General features: G+C 41.3%; 1 protein-coding gene across 1 annotated transcript; it reads left to right on the top strand.

The window, feature by feature from the left end:
- Positions 1 to 1,864: 1,864 nt before the first annotated feature.
- pls3 (plastin 3 (T isoform)) lies at positions 1,865 to 18,516 on the top strand. Its single transcript, XM_085797656.1, has 16 exons — positions 1,865 to 1,902; positions 7,450 to 7,556; positions 7,668 to 7,819; positions 10,695 to 10,824; positions 11,001 to 11,133; positions 11,948 to 12,029; positions 12,312 to 12,477; positions 12,598 to 12,740; positions 13,372 to 13,467; positions 13,566 to 13,761; positions 15,048 to 15,126; positions 15,256 to 15,373; positions 15,458 to 15,588; positions 16,330 to 16,453; positions 17,104 to 17,228; positions 17,323 to 18,516. Exons 2-16 carry the CDS (start codon positions 7,496 to 7,498, stop codon positions 17,453 to 17,455), a joined length of 1,869 nt encoding a protein of 622 aa, XP_085653782.1. The 5' UTR covers positions 1,865 to 1,902; positions 7,450 to 7,495; the 3' UTR covers positions 17,456 to 18,516.
- The last annotated feature ends 1,151 nt before the right edge of the window (positions 18,517 to 19,667 follow it).

Below are 19,667 nucleotides of genomic sequence, written 5' to 3'. Positions count from 1 at the left end.
ATGCTCTGTATGTCTATCACATCCAGAAGAATCGAAAATACGTGTCTCTCTCACCTAAAATGAATATTATAGGCTAGGTATAATTAAATGTAGTAGAAAATGAGATACAGTGGCTGTAGTGCAAAGTGTTTTGCATATTGTATCTAATGTTAGAGTCCAGGGTCAGGGGGGCAGAGGTGGGAGGTAGTGGGCAGAGAAGAAGCTGTTTGACAGTCTTGTGAAGTGGCCCAAACCACCACCAATTTTTTTTTCTCATGCATGCAAAATGGTGGACTATGTCGATGTTGTTATATGTTTGATTTGATTTGATTTGATTTTTATTTGTCTCAAACAAGCACATCAAAAGACAAACAATCTATGTAACAAGAAACAAAACAATAATGATACTGTGCAAGTTTGAGAAGGGGCTGAAGGAAGCAAAGCTTATCAAGTTCAGCCCCCCCTTACATTGTGATTCATGTCATACAGTACATCTGTAGTTCCATACAATTCAGAAGATTAAAAACATATTGCTTTAATATGAAATAAGACCATGATTATAAATAAAAAGAGTAAAATTAGTCAAGTTCTTTATAGCTGTCCAAGAGTGTATGTTTGTACTTACTTTTAAATTGTTTTAAGTTATTGCACATTTTTATATCCTCATCTAGTCTATTCCACATTTTTACACCACAAAAATAGATGCTAAAACTTTTCAGGGTAGAATGGATGGTAGATTGTTTAAAGTTACAGGATCATGAATGAAAAGGAAATGTGAATATTTGCTTTGCAAGTCGATTTACAGTGTGCACCCCTACATTTTCTGCTTGCGCTTCTAAAATTTTAAGTTGAGCCGTTGTGCTCCTTAGTAAAAATAAAAAATAAAAAAATAAAAATTTATTAGATTGATTATGTTCATTTTGTCTTCTCGTATATATTAGTTGTTGTTTTTTTTCTTGTGTTCAGACAATGAAATCAAGAATGATGAGCAGGTAACATCATTCTTGATTTCATTGTCTGACCACAAGAAAAAAAAAAACTAAAATAAAAATGTAGTCTGGAGCCCTGTTTTAAAGGGATAGTAGCATTTTTTTTTAAAGTGGGGTTGCATGATCTACAAATATCCCCTAAGTACTTTAATTGCAGTAGCAGGCTACACTCCTCCTGTTAGCAATGCCAGCCCATAGCCCTGCCCAGAGATTTACAACATACATTGTTGTGAATGGACCCAAAGAAACGGCCTATTTTCGCGGCCTAAAAGAGGTTTTACGTGAAAAAAAATACACAGTTCCATTGTTCGCTATAATATAATTTTTTCCAGCCCCTCGAAGTGCAGGAAAAACGCAGTTTTTATTTGGACCTAACCAACTCACGTATCCCTCCGGCCCAGGGTTAGCGCCCGCCGATCAGCAGTTGGTTAGCTCCAAATAAAAACTGCGTTTTTCCTGCACTTTGAGGGGCTGGAAAAAATTTTATTATAGCGAACAATAGAACTGTGTTTTTTTTTTCAGGTAAAACCTTTTTTAGGCCACGAAAATAGGCCGTTTCTTTGGGTCCATTCACAACAATGTATGTTGTAAATCTCTGGGCAGGGCTATGGGCTGGCGTTGCTAACGGGAGGAGTGCAGAGAGTCTTCTACTGCAATTAAAGTAGGGGCTATTTGTAGATCATGCAACCCCACTTTAAAAAAAAATGCTACTATCCCTTTAAGGACAAATAAGCATTTTACTAATGTCATTTAAAAACTCTTAAAATAAAACTCTTTTAAAAAATGTTCTCTTTAATTTTGGGCACTGTTGATCCTCCATACAGTGACGTCGCGGTGGGCGGGGCCACATTCCAACTGCCGTCTACTTTTGTCTCTACGTGGAGCAGGCAGGACGCAGACTGGACGCTGTCTGGAAATTTCAGGCGCACCGACGGTGAGTACCAATTTCCTGGCAACTTCTTCTCTAGACCTTAACGCCTTTACTTACAGCCAGAGTTTATCTCAGCATCTTTTGTTTTAAGAAGAGAGAGAGAGGGTGAAAAAAATTAGGACCCTCGTCTCGGTGTGTTTGTGTGTGTTAGTTTGTCTCTCCTCCGTTGTAGCCGTTAGTTATCTATCCTCCGTTGTGTTTGCAGGGTGAACAGGGAGAGTTGTTTCCTGTCCATCAAACTACCGTACTTGCATGTCTGTCGCTAGCCCGGTTAGCTTTATTAGCGGCTTTATTAGCTGCTTCAGCTGCACCTTCAATGTAGCTTACTCATCCTGAACAATGCTGCAAAAGTAGAGTCCGAGTCCTCCACAACATGAGCTCATAACCTCCAGGAAAAAGTAGGAATTGTGCACAAAAATAATGTTAAGGTTACACCAACTAAGGTAACTAGTTTCAGTACATGTTACAGAAAAAAATAAAAGTATGCAGAAGCGCCTCGTTTTCTTGGAGCTTGTGGAAATATCACTTCATTATTTGTGAATGTGAAAAATGTGATAAAAAAGGGCAAAGTCAGACACAACCAGGTCCGTTCATTTTCTTCACCACCAATCACCGGAGGAGGAAGCAAGCAGCATAGGTGGAGCTAGGTTTTTTTTTTTTTTTTAACAAAAAAAAAACATATTCCCAGTATGAATGACCCATACATAAACACCTTGACACATCCAGGCCCAGACTCACGGGTCTGTTGCAATGCTGGGTGTGTGTAACCTCAGTGTTTGGTCCCTTGGTGACAGATCACAGGGTTTTTTTTTTGTCATGTTGACACTTTTATATAATGCCAGAACAATTAGGGTAAATGTTTCACCCTTGTTTAAATAGATCTTTGCCTCTTTGCATCGTTTGGTGTCATATTTCTGTGTTATTATGGGACATTTACAAGGAGGAATTCAACCTCAATTCAACTTACATGGTCTTTGTTCTAGTGCTTGGGATAGGTTGATTGGTAACTGTTTAAGGCTGTAATAAGTCAGTCCATTTTTTGTTACTCCAATTTTTTTTCTCACGCTTGCAAAACGGTGGACTATGTCGATGTTGTTTACCTCTGAATGATTTCCCAGATTTTTCCTGTGGACCCATCTGGGGCTGCAGCTTGCACTGTACATGCACACACGTACATCTGGGATCCCAATTGTGGATCGCTGCTGGAACGGCGCTGTGAACCGTGGCTGTGTGATAGTATCAGAAAACCCCACATTTTAACTGGATAAATATTGTGACTTGGAACAAGAAGCCTGTTGTGAATACAGCCGCTCGGTATTTCCTATTCAGCGTTTCTCACTATCTTGTCCTTGGTCCCAAATCTTGCTTTGCTTGTATGGCAGCATACTTTGATAGAGACACTGTTAAACAAAAAAAAAATACTGTTGTTATTGCTACCAAAGTTTTTTTGCTCAGAGTATCAGTACTGGAAAAAAGTTTTGTTTGCACTTCCTTTGTGGGAAAGAAAAAAGCTGTAATTCATTTCAAGTCTGCCTGTCATTAACGTGATTGGTGTGGTCAAATTGCCCATGAATGTGCATATGTGGTATGTGCACTATGCGTCACAACAGCTCAAGTAAAATGTGAGTGTCCCTTTGCTCATGCTGCAGAACCAGATGAGAGCTACTATACTGTAGGTGCGTGTGTCTAAAACAGACGTTACTTGTCTGATGGTATCTCTTGTTAGGTCAAACCAGACAGTCAAGCAGGCGGGGAGGGAGGGAGGGAAGGAGTGTGCTTATATTTTGTCTCCACCCTTGCTCACGCTCACACCTGTGGGAGTGAACAGGTTGCCCCACTTTCTGTGCTTTAAACAGGTGCCTTCACTTCAGCAGAGTAAAAGTGATTGAGTTTCTTATTTCCCGCACTCGTTTCTGAACTGACGGTTTCATCAATCATAAAAAAAAAAGGCTGAACAATCCTTTTACATTTGTTAACTTGCAAATAGAAAACGATCAGGTAGAGGATAGATATTATAGTGTCTTTTGCTCAGGAGCAAAATACTTGCATGAGGAAGTGATGGCGCTTAATTGTTACTGTGCACCGTTTGATTATACAGTATTTAAATGACAATGCTTTACAGTACTTTTGTTGAGTAATGCCAGAGGTGTGTAGGTGTGGCTGCTCGCCTCTTAACAGCAACAACTCACCTGATTCAGCAGCTACGCCGCCAGCAACCTGTCGAATGACATTCTTAGGAAATGGTTGATGGGAATTTGACACGCTTCCCAAAGCTGCTGCATCATTTACTACAGCTCCATCTCTCATTATATGAAGGAGGAAAAGCAGTGTACTATAGAGAAACGAGCTGTAAAGGTTAGCCATTTGTGGAACGGGATACTGTAAAGGGACTATCTCGTTTGAATATTTCCATGATGATTCATCATATAGTCCAAGCCTTGCAAGCTTTTATAACCTCCAAACCCAGCCCAGGTTGTTATGCTTGCAGCTGCAACCATGATGTCAGAGATGTGCACACGAAAACACGCACTATTTGTTGTCGTCACCTCCTCCTTACCTGTCTGTCATGTATGGCCGCGCTTATCTTACCCACGCAGCCTGAAAAGGAAATAAAAGGGACGGTGCTCCAGACCGTTCGGTGTCTATGAGTCAGTCTGCTTCACATCTGCGGGCGATTGTGACTGAGTAAAAAAATGTCCGTGTTCTTGCAGACTAAGTTGGGTGTGTGCACATATGAACTTGACCACACTTGGGAAGGGTGCCCGATCTATTTGTGCGCCTCACTTTTCCCATGTAACTGACTGTGTGGACGAAACACACTGGCGGGGCGGGGTGTGTCTGTGTCGGCTCTGCACATTTAACTCCCAAGCCATCTGGGAGCAGCCCTCTTAGCTTTAAAAACTGACTGAAAGATCCATCAAAGGCGATTGTAAACGGCGTCAATGTGCTGTTTTTGGCTCGTATAATCAAAGCTAGCGCAAGGGAAAGAAATACTTCTGTATGGGCGATATTCAGCTGTAAAACGAGAGCGCACAAGTGAAGCGAGAGCTTTTTGTGTGAGTGTTTTCAAATGTCATGAAGCCCAGTTGCTCTTGTCTTGCTACTGCTAGACATCACATGACATGGATGACTAAAAACTCACAGTTGTATTTGGTTTCACTGGATGTTACTGGAAGTTTTTTGTTTTTTTAAAACTCTTTTCTATTTCAGCTTAAAGTACAAAAGCTTTTCAGTTTCCCCCCATACTTTAAAAAACGTGTGACTGTGTCATTCCTCTATTGAACCTCATCCCTGTGGTTAAACTGGCAAACATTTAAATAATGTGTTGAAACTCTCTGAAAAGTGCTGATGTGCTCTTAAACAAACATGAGCTGCTGCTTTTGCTCAGGCATTTACTTGTCTCTGTCTAAAAAAGCAGCTGTCAAAGGGAGCAACTGTCTGTGTGTGTGCGGACCCCTGACTCTCTGGACTCATTTCGTAGCATTACACAAGATTTATTGCCGTGTTTTGTTGACGGTGGTGATTACAAACCCCCTATTCTTCTTGACCCACCGCTGATACGTCTCACATTTGTCCCCTGCCATCTGTGCCCTCGCTTGCGCGTACTTAACCCCTCTTCTGTTTTCACTCGGCCCTGTGTCGAGGGTGTGACAAGAGCTGGCAAATGAGGTAATGTTTGTCGGCCCTCATTGTAGCCGGGGCTGACTTCAGCAGCCACATTTCACATCCTTTTGGAGAAAAGTTAAATATAGCAACAGTTGACATCGTCATTTTCCTAATCGTTTAGTCAGGAGTTTGAGCTTGCCCTGATTTAGTATTACTTAGTCGAAGAAAAACAGTCTGCTTTCTGTGATGGAGCGGCATTTAAATGTCTTTCTTGTTTGTTCTGACCTACAACCAGTTTTCAGCTATATTTGGCTTTATTTGTTTTTGTTTTTTGGTATTTGAATCACTAACAAGCATGATTTTAACCAAATACCTGAGTGCAAATGAGTGCTGCTATCGTGTTATCATGTTGTTTAGTTTGTCAGAATAGCGTTGCAGGAACTGAGTCACATCTGAGTCCACGTCGCTACTGTTGAATCATCTTTGATGAATACTATTAATAGTGTCATTCATGGAAGAGGAAGCGCGGGTACTGGACTTTTGTTCATTGTTTATGTACTTGAATGTGAGGCTGTGATGCTGCGGTGGTCAGAGAAAGTCGATTTGCTGAAATCTCTACAGTCAGGTTAGGGTTGATTCATTTCAACAACAAAAAAAGGCTGGACATTCAGCTACTCCCTAATATGGGTTCACTGGTTTTATATTGTGGAAACCAAAATGGTCTTGCCCAGGATTTCTGACTAATACTCTATGAAAATCAACAATCTGTACTTAAAGTCTGGAAACTGCGACACTTTTCTGTCTGGAAAAATCCGGGATCCTTATTTTACCGCAATATAATCCCCATCTTTGTTTTGTGAACACTTGTGTCGGAGAGGAATGCCATCATACCAGTTTAGCCTTGGAGAGCGAGGCAGCACACCCTGCTCACCTCTCTGTGCAGCGAAGCTCGATCTGCCCAGGCCTCCCGCATTCCTCTGCTACTACAGGACGGGAAGGAGGCACTCGGAGGAATTTCTTATTTTCAGTGATTTTCAGATGGTTAGTTTTCCTCAGAGGAAGGAAGGTTTGGGAACACAGTGTTTTTTGGATCCAAGCAAAAATAACTGCGCCTGAGTCTCTTCTGGGTTTGTTTTGGGATTCAGTCTTTACACATTTAGACAAATCTCTTTTCTCATTCAGGCCACTTTTCTCTGAGACTATTTACTAAATGGAGCCCAAGCAGCACCAAGGTCTTTAGACTTGAGAGAGAAATTATCCAGATTTTATGTTGCCAGTTGCCACTTAAATCTTAAAGATTATTTCAACTCAAAGGCGAAAACATGAGGAGCAATGGTCAGTTTTAGGGGATGTGTTAAACAATGCTGTTTCAGTAAGCTGATGTAAGAAAGGCTTTTACACAGTGTTCAAATCAGCTAAAGAATGAGGTGGCCTCAGCCTCTGTGGAAGTGTGTGTGTGTTTTTTTTGTTTTTGTTTTACATCACAGGCTCATTGCTATACAATAGAAATAACAGGAAATTACTTTGATTATGGCAGAGAGACGTGCTTGGAAAAGGAAAGGGGGCTGAGGGAGAAACTAAAGAGGGTGGTAGGTAGTAGATGCGAACTGCATGGGTGTAAGATGATGGGGTGGGGGCTGAAATAGAAGGTACTATACCAGTTTTTAGTCCTGACAGAAGATGAAGAGGGACTTTTATTTTGCTGCTCTGGAGAGGAAAGGTCACTTCTCCGTTTGGCGAGGAGGCAGGAAAGTTGAGGCTGTAGCAGCGTGGACGACTGTAAATCCCTTTTTGCCGGTTAAAGATGCCGAGGGGTTGTGGCGATCTGTAAAGATTTGCCAGGATTGAAAGGAGTTTTACAAGAGGCTGATGATGAGGAATAGAGGAGGAGGAGGAGGAGATGGAGCCCTTGCTTATAACTCTGTTCACTTTTTCTCTCTGCAGTCCCACCTCTCTCTCTGACTGACCAGCTCAGGTCAATCACAGAAAAATGTCTGGAAAAATAACAAAAGAGGAGATGGAGGAGATGAGGGAGATCTTTGGGAAAATTGGTGAGTAAAACCTGATCATTTAACGATTACATAAATGTGTAGAGTGCCCACAACACCATAGTTGAAATGAATGAGTGTTGTTATCTTACAATCTTTTCTTTGTCTCTGTAGATCTGGACAACGATGGACATATCTGTGATTATGAACTCAATGAGCTCCTTAAAGAGGCCGGCCACCCGCTACCTGGATACATGGTGCGAGAGATCATCCAGAAACTCGACCGCAACAAGGACAACCAGATCAGCTTCGACGAGTTTCTGTCGGTACGTTAAGTGGAGCTCAGAGCCACTCGCAGCGTCAAGCTTGACAAGTTTTCAGCTCGCGTTACTCTCAGAGTTGGTCTCTGTTTTCCGCTCTGCTCTGAAAAAAGTACCTCGCCCTCCAGAGCGAGGCCGCTAAGAAAGGCAACTTTTAAGCAGCTAAATGCACGAGAGGAGATTGAAGGCCTCTACAAACCTCACACGCAGGCATGCATGCTCAGGGAATGTGGAAGTGAGGTCAGCAAAGTGGTGCGAGTTCCAGTATTTTGTTTCAGCAGCGATGAGGGAGCAGCCAGTCACAGACTCCCCGTCTGGTTCAGGAGCACAGCAGGATTCAAAATCTCAAGACCAGGAGGCGGCAGCTGTGTTTCTCTTGTTTTTAGAGTGTGTGTGGTTGTTCATTAGTAAGTTAAACCTCGGCTATGATGATGACAGAGTGAAACAAATTGGATTGGATGATCCCAGAATTAAAATCCTCATCATGTTTTACTCCATTTGGAGCATGTTTCACAGTGTAATGGGCTTAAGGTAGTTTATGGTTTCATGAGGCCACAACTTCCCAGAATGCATCTGTGTTCTTCTGTAGGAGTTGCCAAAGTTATGTATGATATCATAATAGTGATGATAGTAAGTTTTATTCTTGTATGCGCATGTATAAATCAGCATTGATGCATTTTAGGAAAACATTTTGAATGAAATTAGGCGACTAAACAAATAGATAAAATGGTTACTAAAGTGAAACAGGCTTTGAATAGTGTGAAATACACAGATATAGGAAAATAAAAGTATCTGTGGAACTGGTCAACAACCACTGCTGTGTGATAGCAGTGTAGCATGCTAGAGGGATTAGAGGGGACAGGAGTGGCGTACTGTCCCTGAATGCAACAGGAGGAGTCACCGTGGCACTAATTGTGTTTCGTTGTCATCTGTGACCTTTGTATTTTCATGAATTAGTTTGACATATTTCTGTTTTTTTGTAGCATGATGGGTGTCTGTCTGGCGCCCAATAACTTTATTTCATATTTAGATGCTGTTAAGTCTGTTAAGGCACAATATCTGGGTCTCACTCGCCATTGCCATCATGTTCAAAGGGTGTGAGCATCATACCCGATGAAATATCACGCAACAAAACATGTTCTTATGCACGATAACAACCAGATTAAATGCACAGGGCATGAATGTAAATATCCTTCTCACAATATGTAGACGGTAACATAACAGTTTGCTAAATTTGCAGAACAGTTAACCTTAATAATCATTGTGTTTCTGTGGTTACTTTTTCTATCTTGGACCTGTTCACACCTGGTATTAACCTCTCAGGTGATCCAAGCCATTTATTCTCACCACAGTTTCATTATGGATCAAAATATTTTACCATTACAAATGTATAAAACCTGTTTTCATTGTAAAGCTGGGAGCAAAGCTTTAATTCACACACATACACAGACAAGCACAAAGACAATGGCCCCGATTGTGGATTTGCTAAAGACAACAACACATACCTGTGTATTTGCATATCAAGCAGAGAAGTGAGATCCGATCACAAGTGCTCAATCGAAACACGAGGCCAGGTGTGAACAGACGCACTTAGATCCGACCACAGAGGCGAGGTCAGTGAAGACACGTCTGAACGGGGCCGTAGAGTGCACACAGACAATGTAGGCTCGACACCCTGTGACCTTGTGTGTGTGTATGTTTGTGGTGAAGTGCGCTGTGCTTTTTGAACAGCTCTCCCAGTACCGGGCTGAATAGCTCATTGTGAGCTCCACCGCCCGTGGGCCTGTGGTCGCTGATGAAGCCGTGATAACTTCAGTTTCAGGAAGCATCGCACAAATTACGATAGAAAACTTTCTGTCAAAGTAGTTTTTGTCCGAGGCCACTCACATGTTGTGCGTCGGTGATAAGCTACATAATCACACCACAGAGCTCCCCGTGGCCTCATTAGTTGTTGAGACTGATTTAATGTTTGGAGGTAATTATTTAATGCTGGGATGTAGGGACAAGCCTGAGGAGGGTGTCAGGGTGGTGGAGGATCATAATAGCTGTTGCTCCGGTGGTTTACTGTTACTGTTGATGGCACTAATGACCTACCGGCACTCTCACTCAGCACTGTAATTCTCAGATTAGATGTGTGGTGAAAGCACAGGCTCACTTTACATCACCGCTCTAACGCACAGCACGGCTTCAGTTGCTTTTCACAAACCATTCGAGCCTGACATCACATCATCCCGGACATTTCATAGTAACGAATGTCTGTTTATTTTTGTTCTAAAACTTGATTACCAGCCACACTCAGGATATTTTCTCCGCCTGTAGCTGGCGGGTGGCTTTGTGTTGTAATGACGGTGAGGGGAAATTCCAGCAGCACAGCTGCGTCTGCCGAGCGACCTTGTCTGTCATGATGGCTAACAGGAGTTTGATGATAAGGCAACAAAGGATGCAAAACAACAGTAAACAGAGAAGTTAATTAGCCCGACTGCACAGACACATGGCTGCAGCTAAACTTTTCCACTGAGTGATCAGTTTGTTTTTGTTTTTTTCTAAATATTCATGAATATCCAGCATTTGCTAAAACAAAAATGAAGTGTAAAATGTGAAACCTGATTCATTTGCAGAAATATGGTTGACCAGTTGCTTCAAATTAAATTAGATTAGGAGTAATTTTCCTCTCTATTATTGAAACGGTAGCAGAAAATTGTTACAAACAGCAGGAGGCAATTCTGTCAGTTATTATAAATACAAATAAAATCAATAATGATGTAATCTACCTCCACAACACAATCACCTGTCCACAAATATATAAGATATCTCATAGTTTTCAGGACTTTTTATGGTTCAGTAGCAGCCGGTCTCAACCTGTTGTTTGTTCTTGTTTCAGATCGTCCAGGAGCTGAGAGGCAGCGAAATAGCAAAAACTTTCCGCAAAGTCATCAACAGAAAAGAAGGCATCCTGGCCATCGGAGGGACGTCTGAGCTGTCGAGCGAAGGCACACAACACTCGTTCTCTGGTAGGTCGTCCTGACACCACAGACATTAACTTCTTCCTCTCTCCTGCCGCTGCTACTGTACCGGGCACAGTTCAAGTGCAGATGCTTCATTTACCAACTGAAATCAGCCGTTTTGTGCATCCCTGTCACCGTACCTGGTTGTTTTGCTTTTAACTGAAGTTTGTGTACACTTTCAGAGGAGGAGCGGTTTGCTTTTGTGAACTGGATCAACAGCGCTCTGGAAAAAGACCCTGACTGCAAACATGTCCTGCCCATGGATCCCAACACAGACTCTCTCTTCACATCTGTCGGGGATGGTATAGTACTCTGGTAAGAGACGCTGTATTCTCCTTTATCTGTGAGCTACCCCTCTGATATAAATGTCAGATACCTCCATGTCACTGCTCTTAATGCTGTGATCTCAGTCAGGCTGAAAAAAGATAAATAGGAGCCTGTATTTAAGGATGTCAGTCAACTATGACAATATTATGCTCTCCTTCACTCTAACCCAAGACTATGTTGATTCTAACACAGTACTATTACATTTATTAAAACTTAAAAGAAATAATCATGTATGGTTCTGAATCTTTCATTTTGTTAAATTACGAGGTTGTATAGAGAAAATGTGACATTAAAACTGAAATAACAAGAAAAATGTGAGCTCTGCTATAAATGTTGTTAATAATGGACTGAATGCTAGTTAGCAGTCTTGCTATTTAATCAGCATTTTTTGCGTCTAGATTAGCATTAAACAGATTGCAGAGCTGCAGAGATTAAATAACCATTGTCCACACACAGTATATCCCAAACAGAAGAACAGGGACTTCAGAGACATGTGCCCTTCATGTTGCTGACATGTGCAACATAATATGCTACAGTCTGTTATAGTTGTGACACTTTGTCTGTTGAAGATGCCTCCACTTTATTCTATGTATATCAACAAGTCTAATGGTTCTTGCTTAACTAGTATTTTACTTTAGGTAATGAATTAAAAAAGATGTGCAATAAAAGGTCTCTAGTTGGGCTGTGGACAATGAGATTCTTAATGTTACAAACTTCAAAATCTTATCTTTTCCTTCTCTGCCTGATTTCGCTGCATCAAATGGCTGATAAAGAAAATCATGTGTTTTATGCATATTCACAGCAAAATGATCAACCTGTCAGTGCCAGACACCATAGACGAGAGAACCATAAATAAGAAGAAGCTGACGCCGTTTACAATACAGGTTAGTTAAGTTAATGTATGATGATTTTTTTTTGTCTGCCACATTTTATGCAAATCTTCTAACGGCTTCCTCTGCAATTTTATCAGAGTGTGTTTTTGTTAATTTTCACTTGTGTATGTGTATATGTGACTGTTTACATATACATATATGTTTAAAAAAGAAAAAGAAAAGGATAATTGTATCCCTGTAATTGGAAGTATCTTATTGTATTTTTCAATAAAAATATTTTGGAAAAAAATAAAATAAATAATCTTCTAATGGCTGATGCTTTGTCCCCCACAGGAGAATCTCAATTTGGCCTTGAACTCTGCGTCCGCCATCGGCTGCCATGTAGTGAACATCGGTGCCTTAGACCTGAAGGAGGGGAAGCCTCACCTGGTGCTCGGCCTGCTCTGGCAGATCATCAAGATCGGCCTGTTTGCTGACATCGAGCTCAGCAGAAATGAAGGTAGAGTCACCAACCGTTGAGATTGCCTGTTGCATAACATGTACTTGAGTCCTGCGCCCTCCCGTCCTTTCCTGGTGTTTTTGTCAAGTAGCTCAACTGATCATTAACACCTGTCTGCAGCGCTGGCAGCCCTGCTGAGAGATGGGGAAACACTGGAGGACCTGATGAAACTGTCTCCAGAGGAACTGCTGTTACGCTGGGCAAACTTTCACCTGGAAAACGCCGGCTGGCAGAAAATCAACAACTTAAGCTCTGACATCAAGGTGGGTCTGAACACTGAACCCGGCCAGAGAAGTAAACACCAGATGCAGAAGTGGAAGCAACTCAAAAACCTTGTCCATAAGGGTTTTTGTGTACTTCTTTTAACACACCAACACAGCCATCTATCAGTACACTGCACCGAGCAGTGCAAGTTTGTGTTTGCACAAACAAACTCAAATAAACGCCTCCGCTGCTCCAAATGTAGTATTGAATGGGTAAGGTCAATGGCTAACACTGACAGAATGGCAAATGTTTATGAAAGGATTAAGATATTGTGTGTGCACTGAAGGTAAATAGGGCTTTTGTTACTCTGATTATTCCACATATATACCTTTGTTACTTAAAGAGGTTTATATAACATACAACAAATGAAGAATAAAAGAAAACCACAGTACTACACATGAAGAAGTATGTATGACTCATGACATTTGCCACACCCAGATGATCTGAATAACAGATGGTAGACATAAAAAACAACAACATAAGAGTGCACACGAAAAGCTTCATTAAATTAATCAACGTCTCTTTTATCCTGAGACACAAAGTTACAATTATGTTACGCAGTGGAATTTCTGATTCATTTATTCACAGAAGTTTGATTGTTTTGTTGTTGTTGTTTTACATATTTTCCAGGACTCGAGGGCCTACTTCCACCTCCTGAATCAGATCTCTCCAAAAGGCACAGATGAGGACCAACCCCGCATAGACATCAACATGTCAGGCTTCGGTGTAAGTAGCGATCATCGGCGCTCTCAGTTGAGCATCTTCACCGCTTTACGTTGTGTGTCTCTGATCGGTGCATGTGTGCGTTCTTGCGTGTTGTTCAGGAGAAAGACGACATGAAGAGGGCAGAGGCCATGCTGCAGCAGGCCGACCGGCTCGGCTGTCGACAGTTTGTCACCCCGGCCGACGTCGTCAGTGGAAACCCCAAACTCAACCTCGCTTTTGTGGCCAATCTGTTCAACAAGTATCCAGCGCTGACCAAACCTGAGAATGAGGACATTGACTGGGGACTGTTGGAAGGTATGGAAAGTATTAGAGTTGTTTGGCATTAGATGTTGATGAACAATAGGTGAAAACTAAAAAAAAGATTATTGATTGAAAGCTGAATTATCAGAATCTCAGATCATGTCCCTTTGCACAGGATCATAAGAAAACAGTAACTGTCACCATCGTTCATATGCAGCAAGACGCTCGTTGTTGCACAGACTTAAGCCCGGTCCTGTTCATCCTCCCTTAACACTAGCACCTCTTGGTTTGAGTGGCCTCCAAAGGGAGAAGTGTTAGAAGTAGAGATCTGACCCTACGAAATGGGCAACATTTCCTACCTGACGTAGGAGCCACAACCTGAAGTGGGTTTTCATTCAGGTTTGAAAATGCCTCCCTGCTCCGGTGGGTTGCGTGGGCTTTGTTGATCTTTCTTTGTTTGATGAACCAACAACATAGAAATACAGAAAACAGAAGATACATTCGCTGCTTTTCATCTTACACTACATCCGAAGTCCGCACCTGGCCTCCCTTGGATTTAAAGGGTGGTTTTAAGGGTTTAAAAGCCGTATAGCGCCATATAACTCAGTGAGTTGAACAGGCGCCCCATATACAGAGGCTACAGTTCGAATCTCAGATGTGGTGTCCTTTTGCTGCAAGTCATTCCCTGTCTCTCTGTCTCCCCATTTCCTTTCCCCCTCTCAACTATCCTAAAAAAGCAAAAGCCCCAAAAATTACTTTTAAAAAAAAGAGAAGCACTTCCCCATGATTTTAAAAGAATTGGGACACCTTACCCTTACACACGAACACGCAAAACCAAGTGCTAGGGCCATAATCAAGTGGAAGTGGTTAAAATGGGACAGGGCCTTACTTTACTTTTTCCAGGCAGGACGTTACAAACCAGCGCTGCAGAAATCCTGAATGTTGAATAACTCCAACTAGTTTGTGCGTATAGGATCACATGGGTGTCTCGTAAAAAACGCTGACTGACAAAGCAGGTTTTCAGGGACTGTAGCTCCAAAGCAGCCAAGCAACAGTCGGAGAAGAACCAGTTGTGAACAAACAGTCCTTGTTAGTGGACTAACTGGCCTGCAGGCTTACTCAGAAATAGAAACTAACTTCAATGTGACAACAAGCCTCCTCTAAGTTTGTCTTCCTCAGATACATTAGCTTCTGTTGTCTGTGTTAGTGGTCAGTGAGTGCCATCAAAAATTTCAACATGAAGTACCAGGCCCATTCAGTTCTGCATTTTTAGACGCACATTGAGCTGCCAGCTAGATCACATGGAAATCCCCTGATTCCCATGATCCTTTGCTGTCCAGGTGAGACGAGAGAGGAGAGGACGTTCAGGAACTGGATGAACTCTCTGGGAGTGAACCCACACGTCAATCATCTGTACGGGTAGGTACCACACACACAACAGTTTGTGTCGCTTCTCTTTTTATATTCACATCTGATGAATAGTTAACAGCTATTAGGGCATCATATGTATTTCACATTGATAATAACCAATCACATTCCCGTCTCCAGAGACCTGCAGGATGCCATGGTTATCCTTCAGCTCTATGAGAAGATTAAAATACCTGTTGACTGGAACAACAAGGTCAACAAGCCACCGTACCCCAAGCTGGGAACCAACATGAAAAAGGTAATTTAAATCCATTTGAGTCATTATGAAGTAAGAAGAAAAAAAACTTTTTCTTCTACCAACTTTTCCATTTTGTGCCCGCAGTTGGAGAATTGTAACTATGCAGTGGAACTGGGCAAAACAGCCAAGTTCTCCCTCGTTGGCATCGGCGGGCAGGACCTAAACGATGGCAACGCAACCCTGACTCTGGCACTGGTGTGGCAGCTAATGAGAAGGTGAAGCACAACGAACAGTCAAACTTCAGAAAAGAGTGAAATAGAAAAACTATTTTAAAAAAAACAGAAATGGTGGCCTAACGTGAGGCAGAGTTTGATGAATTCCACACATGTCACCTTCCTAAAATGTTATTCAGCACTTAAATTAATGAAAACAATTAAGCCTGAAGTATTTTTTATATGCCAAAATGTATAAAGAACAAAAATGAGAAATAGAGGTTGTTATCAAGTTATTCCTCTGCACTTTTCAGGGAAAAACAAATCAAATTGCTTTGGATACTTAGGCTTTTAAACAGCATTTCGTTTTTCAGTCAGTTTTTCTGTGTGTGGTATTTAAAAACACTACAATCACCATCTGTCTTCATTGTCATTGTGATAACAGTATATTTACTGTAAACAATTTCCTGGCAGTTGGTAATTAGAAACCTTCATTTCATGCCAGTGGTGGTGTTGGTGTGTGCGCGTGTGTGCGTGTGTTCGTGTGTTCCTCCAAATCGAGACCACATTTCCATGAACTCAGTCGGCTCCTGTCACAAGGATGTGTGTTGTGACATATTTTGTATTTTTGTGTCAGAGTTTCCAGAGTTGGAGTGAGTCAAAAATCACAGTGATCGCGGGGGAAGAAGTCCATTCTGTTTGAGACAGATGACCATGTGGTTCTCAACGTGAAGAAAATGAAAAATAAAAAAAACATTTACCTGGAGTTCAGTTCATGACCAAGCTGCTTCTCTGCTCTTTCAGATATACGTTGAATGTACTGGAGGAACTGGGAGATGGAGAGAAAGTTAACGACGACATCATTGTAAAGTGGGTGAACAAAACGTTGGCAGAGGCTGGAAAATCAACCAAGATCGCAAGCTTCAAGGTAAAGCTCAAATTAGATCCAAATATTATAATTCAATATTTAAAAAGCATCCAAGCTCTTGGGGGAACCTTTACTTTCTACTGCTTTTTTATTTTATTTTAGTTTTAGTTTGTTCAACAAGTGATGACCATAAAGCAGTTTTAGTTTAGTTTTCATTTTTGAGGAATTGAATAGTTTTTATTTAGTTTTTTATTTCGTCTTGGTCTTAGTTTTAGTTTTTTAGGTATAAGGAGAAAGCCTCTGTGAGACCTCTGAAGATGAACTTCCAGATATGTGTGATTTCTCCCTGTTAGTTGAACCCATAAACGTTCCCATCAGTCCATCATCACGTTACATTCACTCTTATCTACCTGTGGGTCGTACTCAAAGTCGTCTCATATTGAGCTGTGGCGTTTTCTTCCTGCAACTTTAGCCATCTCTAGGAAAACTAAGCTAATGTTATCTGAAATTCAGTTTAGTTTTAGTTAGTTTTGCATTGTGAATTGTCATTTTTATTCAGTTTTCATTTTTGGAAAAATTGCCTTTTTTTTTTAAATTTTTTATTTCATTTTACTAAATTATTTTTTCACTGCTAGTGTTAGTTTTAGTGTTAGTTAATTGTAATAACCCTGTATGTCAGATCCTTACTGTGTTTCTGCTGTGGTGATCAGGACAAGGAGATCAGCAGCAGTTTGGCCGTACTGGAGCTGATAGACGCCATCCAGCCGGGCAGCATCAGCTACGAGCTGGTAAAAACCGGCCAACTCTCTGAAGACGACAAGCTGGAAAACGCCAAGTAAGAAAAAGAAGCAGCTTTTTATCGTTTATCTATTTTAACCTGAACATTTTAAGCAGTCTTAACTGGAGACAACCTCTCTGTCTTCTCCCAGATACGCCGTGTCTATGGCGAGGAAGATCGGAGCCCGCGTCTACGCTCTCCCAGAAGACCTGGTGGAGGTCAAACCCAAAATGGTGATGACGGTCTTTGCCTGCTTGATGGGTCGAGGGATGAAGCGAGTCTGAGAGAGACTGGGATCATTGGGACACTTGTAAAACTTGTTCCCACAAGCCATTAGCATTTTGAAAGAGCTCCCCCAACTGAAGGAATGAAGAATATTTTTTCTTTCTTTTGTCCTTTTTTGTTTTGTTTTTTGTTTTGTTTTGTTTTGTTTTTTGTTGAATGAGAATAATTGAGTCAGAATCATGAATTTGCATGTGTCCCCGCTTCTCTTGATTAATGGAGGTGTTTACTGAAGGATCATTCGCTGTCCTCTTATTTAAAGTGGGTCAAAAATCCTTTAAAAAATCAGAAAGGGATGGGTCTCATGTTAGAGAGGACGACTTGTTACTTTCATTATCCAGAACTCTTAATGATGTATAAGAATGCTGTTTTTTAAAGCGAGTATGCATATTTACAGCTGCAAGGTTGTTTACATATTTTTACTCAGACTGATGAGTTAATTGTATCCTTGACTAGGCAACACACATTCCTGAATACCATGTAATGCTTGACAAGGCAAAAGAAAGAAAGAGGTCAGAGTGGTGGGATGTTTGGGTGAAGCACACGTAAAGAAGAAAAAACAAAAAACACCCAATCGTTCCCACTCTCTTAAATGAAGTACAAGCATGTCTTAATAACTGGCGCCATAAACTTCTACATATCTGCACACAGAGGCCATACGGTCGGATTATACTACTGACCAGCTGATGCGCTGTCTGTGTGCCCGTACTCGTACATTTGTTTGTTTCTTGGGATTATTACGTCTGGTCGTTTTTGTTTTCGTCTGTCATGTTGGATGCGGAGCAGGCTGACTGGACTCTCCTGGCTTCTGCTGTGCCGCTGCCTTCTTCTTCTTCATCCTCTTCTTGTCATAAAGATGAGTTGTACTTTGTGCTTGGAGGTTTTCACTTGTTTTGTTTTTTTTCTTCCCCTTTGTATTCAACATTACCAAATATAAACAGTAACTTCATTCCAGGTATCTTCATGATATTCAGTGACAAGTGGCCAAATTGTATTTGGTCTCATTCTCATGTCTACTCTTTAAGTGCTTTACATGTAACAATAAATATGACTTTGGAAAAGAGTCGACCATTGATTAATTTGTTCAGCTGCTGATATCCTGACTAAGCAGAAACCAGATTCACAATAGATCTGAGCAGAATTTGATAATTAACATTTTTCTTTTTTGTTTCTGTTCATGTTTTCTAACATTTAAGCCAAAAACATTTAAACCTCTGTGTTTCCCCCGACAAACTCCACCTGCTGAACCATCCATTAACCGACTTAATGGACCTGAGAGCCTGGAAGAAGCAGCAGGTACACGCGTCTTCTACAACAACTTTATTGACACAAGCTTTTCCCTCTTTGTTTTTACGGCTCTCTGCTTCTCCTTTCTCTTATCTCACGTCCTGTTAGTGTCACTGCAAACACGCTTTATGCTCTTCCCTCTGTCTCATTGTAAAACACACTACCTGTTTTAAATTGCACGTCATAAAAATATGTACATCTTTCGTCATGTCCCTTCTGCTTAGTCAAGTCTACCTGAGAGGAAAAAGCAGGACTGAGCCCAATAATGTTGATACTCATATGAACATTTAAATGGACTTTAAACATGTGTTTTGAGGTGAAAATCTGAGGTGTGTATTTTTGGCTCTTTGTCAGTGTTGACAGGCGTGATTTCAGCAGTGATGTTGTCAAATGGGTAAAGGCGGTGGCAAACTGTAGTTCACTGTTCACTGGTCTGAAATGCACTCAGTCCTCTGGGCTTCGGTCCCTGAGGGGATTCTCATGAAGTCTCTCGTCCAGTTTTCCAAGGATCTGATTAAAACTGCCAGGCTCTGTCACGGAGCTGGATGATGATGAGGAGGAGGAGGAGGAGGAAGTCGTCTCCCGAGGCTTTCATCATCTGGGTTTTCAAGCTCATTTGCAGCGGAGAGTGTGTGTCTGTGTGGTGTTGAGTGAAGAGTTTGAGGCTTCAAACCATAAACACCTGAGACCATTACAACTCATTTAAGAACCTAAACACGTCCCTAATTTTTTCATTTTAAACAACAGAAAAGAGGAGAGAGAGGAAGATCTGAAAATCGCCAAGTCTCATGTCCAAACTGGAGATGGAAAAATCAACAGCAATCCTCTCATTTCTGTAAATGAACAAATACTAAACAAAAAATTAAGCCAAAGGGAAGGAAATATGAAAAAAAAAAAACCTCAAATGTTTGTCCTTCTCAATAATTT

This window comes from Trachurus japonicus, chromosome 14 (assembly GCF_045865225.1).
Source record: "Trachurus japonicus isolate A0001 chromosome 14, Traja_1.0".
Taxonomy (NCBI): Eukaryota; Metazoa; Chordata; class Actinopteri; order Carangiformes; family Carangidae; genus Trachurus; species Trachurus japonicus.
This window is presented reverse-complemented; position numbering and strand designations above follow the sequence as displayed.